The 6,140-nt window shown below is 45.0% G+C and overlaps 1 protein-coding gene across 2 annotated transcripts; it reads right to left on the reverse strand.

Annotated features, from left to right (window-relative positions):
• Nucleotides 1–570: 570 nt before the first annotated feature.
• LOC121273860 (zinc finger protein 229-like) lies at nucleotides 571–5,940 on the reverse strand. 2 transcript variants are annotated; one of them, XM_041181005.1, is made up of 3 exons: nucleotides 5,750–5,940; nucleotides 5,401–5,500; nucleotides 571–4,570 (listed from the first exon to the last, which is right to left on the reverse strand). In XM_041181005.1, exon 3 carries the CDS (start codon nucleotides 4,459–4,461, stop codon nucleotides 3,256–3,258), a length of 1,206 nt encoding a protein of 401 aa, XP_041036939.1. In that variant the 5' UTR covers nucleotides 4,462–4,570; nucleotides 5,401–5,500; nucleotides 5,750–5,940; the 3' UTR covers nucleotides 571–3,255. The 2 variants fall into 2 exon arrangements, with proteins under 2 accessions (XP_041036939.1, XP_041036940.1); XM_041181006.1 differs by having other exon boundaries at nucleotides 5,383–5,500.
• Between the last annotated feature and the right edge of the window lie 200 nt (nucleotides 5,941–6,140).

Raw genomic sequence — 6,140 nt, forward strand, 5'->3', positions numbered from 1 at the left:
CATGGTGCTCATTTTCAGATTCACAACAGTCAGATTTTCAAAAAATTGAATGAATTTTTCACTGAAATGATTTAGAAAGTTGGTGTGTCTTTTATGTGTGACTCACTCGGGTATTCTGTAAATGCTGCTCAGAGATTTAGTGACCGGAATATAATCTACCTGCATTTTCCTGAGCCTGTGCTCGGTGTATTGGGAGGTTTGGCCCGGGTTGGAGTATCTTGAGTCCCAGGGATGGGCAGTAACCCACTGATTGAAGCTGCAGTCACTGCTTTCTGCTGGCAGCGGGTGATTGGAGAGTATGGGGCTGGAATATTGCTGCTTTTCTGCTTCCCCTGTGTTGTGATATGGTAGATGGTATTTGCCAGGCTGACCAAATCCCAAAAGCAAACTTGGTCAGGCTATTACAACAAATTTGTAATTGTATTTATTTTGAGAAGGTATATGTACTGAAGTCAGAAGTAAAGATTCCACTACCACTTTTGGAGATATTAAATATTACATTAAAATATTTATTAACAGAAGAAAACTTAAACACATAAAATTACAGTTACACAGTTAATTTTCGTTTTATATCATTTCCCAAAAGATTTCTACTTAGCTAGACTCAAAATAAACACCCATTTCCAGACAACAGTAAAACATCCAGTAAGATTACTACAAGGCACCCACTGTTGCTATAGGGGAGGTATTTCACAAGCTTCTCTCCCTCTCTCTCGCAGTCAACAATGGAAATCCAAGTCTTGTAAGAAAAGCTGCTTCCTTCATAGGACTGTGCTCACATGGCACACTATTCAAGATCACATGGCCAAACCCCTCAAATACCCAATGTTTTTAAACTTTATTTTGAAGGTTACCTTTCCCAGAATCTAAAAACTTTCATGCTGTTTTTATGGTCACTATTTGAGGGAAAAATAAACTTAATAACTTTGCTTTATTTACTTATGCTCTTTGCCAGTTGTCAGACTTCCTTTTTTCTCTCTTTAAAATTCAATAGCTAAAAATTCAGCTCCTCATTTATCTCCCAATGCAAATTCCTATTCATGTTGTATCTACTGGTAACCCATCTTAGCTCACTCACATGCACTTCAAAAATGTCTCCTTTTGCACCTAATCCTCTTCATGATTTAAACCTTGCAGTCTGACTGTCGTCAGTCTAATTAGTCACACACACCCACACAACCTACATACAGTCCGCACAAGCCTGCTTCGCAGTATCCCACAGTAATAAGGGAAAAAAAATATTTTATTACATCTGTTTCACTCACGATGGAACTGATGAAGAGAGAATAATTTATTGTTTTGTTTGAATCCATAAACTTCATGGATTTCTAATGGGTGAGATGTAGGTAAAAGACAGCGGTTCTTCAAGGTACACTACAGGCCCAACAGCTCAATCAGCTCCACTCTCAGCTCAGGAGACATCAGCTACTCCATGTCCTGTCCACAGGGGAGTTCTCCTGGTGTAGTGGGACCAACATTAGTGCTTTAACTAACACCACCAAAAAAAACCTGGATTAATCAGTTAGTCTGATTGCTGTTTGTGGGATCTTACTGTGCACAAACTGGCTGTCATGAAACAGAAACAATTTGTATTTATAAAACACGTTTAATGTAATAAAATGTTCCAAAGTTCTTCACAGGAGTTTCATAAAGAAAAAAAATGACACAGAGACACAAAGGGAGATATTAGGGTAAATGGACAAAATCTTGATTGGAAAGGCAGATTTTAACCAGCATCTTTAATCAGGAGAGAGAGCTGGAGGCGGTGGAGAGGTTTAGGGAGGGAATTTCAGAGCTTCACACCGAGGCACAGCCACCAATGGTGCAGTCATTAAAATCAGGGATGTTCAAGAGGCCAGAATGAGAGGAGCACAGATATTAGAGAGGGTGAGTGACTGGAGATTACAGAGATCGGGAGGGACGAGGCCATGGAGAGAATTGTAAACAAGGCTATGAGCTTTAAAATTAAGGCACTGCTTGACCAGGAGCCAATGTCGGTCAGTGAGCAGAGGGGTGATGGGGGCTTGATGTAAGAAAGCTCATGGACAGCAGAGTTTTGGATGATCTCACGTTTCTGTGTGGGGGACGGGTTGAATGTGAGAAGCTGGTCAGGAATGTAATGGAATCGTCAAGTCTAAAGGTAACATGGACACGGATAAAAGTTTCAGCAGATGAGCTGGGGTTAGGTGGAGTCAGGCAATGTTATGGAGATTGAAATACCTGGTGTTAGTGATGGTGTGGATATGTGGTCAGAAACTCCTCCTGCAGTCAAATATGACACCGAGATTGTGAGCAGTGTGGTTCAGCCTCAGACAGTTCCCAGGGAGAGGGATGGACTCGGTAGTTAGGGAACAGAATTTGTAGTGGTGACCAAAGACAATGGCTTTGATCTTCCCAATTTTTAATCAGAGGAAATTTCTGCTCATCCGGTACTGGGTGTGGGATAAGCAGTTTTATAATTTAGTAACAGTGGAGGAATGGAGAGGGATGGTGCTGAGGTAGAGCTGGGTGTTGTCAGTGTACATGTGAAAACTAACACAGTGCTTTTGGATGATGTCACCTAGTGGCAGCATGTAAATGAGAAATAGGAGGGGCCAAGGATAGATCCTTGGGGGACATCAAGTACAAGGACTTTGGAGAGGAAAGGGAGGTTGGAGATGGGGCGGTAGTTTCCAAAGATAGTTGGGTCAAAATTTGCTTTTTTTAGAATGGGTGAGGATGGTGGATTTAAGGGTGAGAGGGACAGTACCAAAAGAGAGAGAGAACCATTAACAATATCAGCTAAAATGGAGAAGTTGGATGGTCAGCAGTTTAATGAGAATAGGATCAAGAGGGCATGAGGGAGATGGGAGAGAAACTGGAGGAAGATGTGGGTGCAGGGCTCAGACAAGGGGGATCTTCAGAGACAGTTTGTCCCGTTGGGCTAGTGGAAGGGAGGGAAGCAGCAAAGGCAGCTGATCAGATTGTCTCAATCTTAGTGACAAAGAAGCTCCATGAGCTCCTCACACTTGTTGTTGGAGGTGAGGATGGAGGAGATAGGGGAGAAGGAGAGCCCTTTAAAAGGAACTAACTTACGTTAGAGATATTTAAAATATTTGACAGAATGGATTTAACACAAAGATGATGTATTTGGCTATATTTCTGATAATAATAGTCCCTATATCTGGGCTGGAGTTTATTAACATCAGCAGAAACAGACCCAATGTACATGGTTCATTCCTGGATGTGATTAACAGCAAAATCCCATCACTGTAGTTACTTGTGAACTCGCTGGTGTCTCAGCAGGTGGGATGACTGAGTGAACCTTTTCCCACACTCGGAGCAGGTGAATGGCCTCTCCCCAGAGTGAACTCGTTGGTGTACAGTGAGCTGAGATGATTGCCTGAATCCAGTCCCACAGTCAGAGCACTTGAATGGTCTCTCGTCAGTGTGAATACGTTGATGGGACATCAGTTCCCTGGAACTTTTATAACACTTCCCGCAGTCTGGGCATTTAAAAGGCCTTTTGTCAGTGTGAACTCGCTTGTGTCTCTGCAGGTTGGATGAATGTCTGAATCTCTTCCCACATTTGGAGCAGGTGAATGGCCTCTCCCCAGTGTGAACCCGCTGATGTTCTGAGAGTTGAGATGACCACCTGAACCCAGTCCCGCACTGAGAGCACCTGAATGGTCTCTCGTTCGTGTGAACACGTTGATGGGACATCAGTTCCTGGGAACGTTTAAAGCTCTTCCCGCAGTCTGGGCACTGAAAAGGTCTCTCGTCAGTGTGAACTCGCTGGTGTATCAGCAGGGTGGTTGAACTACTGAATCGCATCCCACACTGGGAGCAGGAGAATGGCTTCTCCCCGGTGTGAACTCGCTGGTGTTTCTGCAGGGTGGATAACTGACTGAATCCCTTCCCACACTCAGAGCAGGCGAATGGTCTCTCCCCCGTGTGAACTCGCTGGTGTCTCAGAAGGCTGGAGGACTGGGTGAATGCCATTCCACACTTGGAGCAGATGAATGGTCTCTCCCCAGTGTGACTGCGCTGATGCACATTGAGGTAATATGAGGTCTTGAACCCAGTCCCACAGTGAGAGCACCTGAATGGTCTCTCATCAGTGTGAACACGTTGATGGGACATCAGTTCCTGAGAACTTTTATAACACTTTCCACACTCTGAGCATTTAAAAGGTCTCTCATCAGTGTGAACACGCTGGTGTCTCTGCAGGGTGGATAAAACAGTAAATCCCTTCCCACACTTGGAACAGGTGAACGGTCTCTCACCAGTGTGAAATCGCTGGTGTGTCAGCAGGTGGGATGACCGAGTGAATCCCTTCCCACACTCTGAGCAGGTGAATAGTCTCTCACCAGTGTGAGTGCGCCGATGAGTTTCCAGCTGGGATGGGTAACTGAATCCATTCCCACAGTCCCCACATTTCCACAGTTTCTTCCCAGTGGGAACGGTGCTTTTTCCTTCCATGTTCAAAATCTAATGATATTCAGGTTACGAAATATTGGGCAACTCCGTCAGATCCTGATGTGATGTTTGGTTTCAGTTTCCTGACTGTAAATACTCCCCTTCTAACATCCTGTGAAATTAATTTAAAACAGAAAAAAGGGACTGAGAGAGAACCCACAAAAATACAAAGGCAGGTTGTGAAACCAAGCTAATGAATAATTTGTGAGGTCAGCACTAGGAGAAAGTGGAACGTTAAAGCTGAGAGAGAGAGAAAGAGAGACAGCATAATGGGGGAATCCTCAACCTCTACCACTTAGCAGGACCAGGGTAGCTGGTACACGTGAATGTCATCACCTCCAAGTTCCCTTCCGAGACATACGGCGATATAGTTCCTAATCAGGATGGTGTATGACTTGGAGAGGAACTTGCAGGTGATGGTGTTCCCATGTGTTTGCTGCCCCTGTCCTTCTTGGTGTTCGAGATTACGGGTTTGGAAGGTGCTGCTGAAGGATCCTTCGTATGTTGCTGCAATGCATCTTGTAGATGGTATACACTCCTGATACCCTGGTTGGAGAAATTGGGGTGGTTCTCCTTGAAGCCAAGTAGGCTGAAGGGAGCAAAAACAGCAAATGTTGGAAAAACTCAGCAGGTCTAACAGCATCCATGGAGAGAAAGACACAGTTAATGTTTTGAGTCCGGATGACTCTTCTGCTCTCTGTTTTTGTTTCAGATTTCCAGCATCCGTAGTATTTTTCTTTCATCTTAGGTTGAAGGGAGATTTGATAGAGGCGTGCAACTTAATGATAGGTTCACATAAGGTAGAAAAGAAAAGCTAATCACAATAGATGTTAGTAAAAGGATTACAAGACAGTTTTAAGATTTGGTGCAAGATCTAGAGGGGGGAATGTGAAGAAGAAATTTTACACAGTGAGTGGTAATGACCTGGAACTCAACACCTACGCTCAGAAGCCGATAATATCCAGGTCCTGATGAATGGAGTGATTAAGTGCCACTTAGATGTGATGCTGTGTGTCCTGTCTGAGAATCCTGATGTAATATCCTGCAAAAAAGTATTCAAAGGCATTACTGTCAGGCCAGGAAAGAAATAGAAAAGAGACAAACATTTCCCTGGGTTTGAGTTTGCTGTGTGTAAATCCTCCCTATCTAACCCCCTATAAAAGGAGTTTCCAAAATCCATCCCTGTCAGTCCAGGATAGAAATTCACAATATTTTCTCCTCCTGCTACCTGGACCAGGATGACCGCGCATGCGCCCTGCTGCACATTCCCCTATAACAATGGCGCCGTTACCCTGTGTCTGAGGCCGCAGCCGTTGCCGATTTGGTGCAAACGCGGGACTGGGAGTTTCTAATTCGAGTCTTGAGTCCTACGCTGGGTGTTTATGAAACCTCCCAGTCCGCACTGACTCCATTTCTCTCCTGCACTCGGCTGTCACTCATCCTTTCCCGCCTCCTTCCTCCTTCAGCTCCCGCACTCCCCGTGCTTCAGGTACAATGACCCTGCGCCTGCGCGATGCCTCTTCCCTCGGGCCCCGCCCCTCATTCACTCCGATTGGTTGGAGGATCAGCCGCACCCGTTCGGTCCTTCATTCCCGCCCCCTCTTTCTATTGGTCCAGAGCTGCCGTCAATCAGCAGGGCATTGTGACGGTTTCAGATGGTGAGAGCGGTCACAGACTCAGCC

This window comes from Carcharodon carcharias, assembly GCF_017639515.1.
Source record: "Carcharodon carcharias isolate sCarCar2 chromosome 27 unlocalized genomic scaffold, sCarCar2.pri SUPER_27_unloc_2, whole genome shotgun sequence".
Taxonomy (NCBI): Eukaryota; Metazoa; Chordata; class Chondrichthyes; order Lamniformes; family Lamnidae; genus Carcharodon; species Carcharodon carcharias.

Coding starts and splice junctions, on each gene's coding strand:
- LOC121273860 (XM_041181005.1), bottom strand. CDS start 4,461: ATGGAAGGAAAAAGCACCGTTCCCACTGGGAAGAAACTGTGGAAATGT.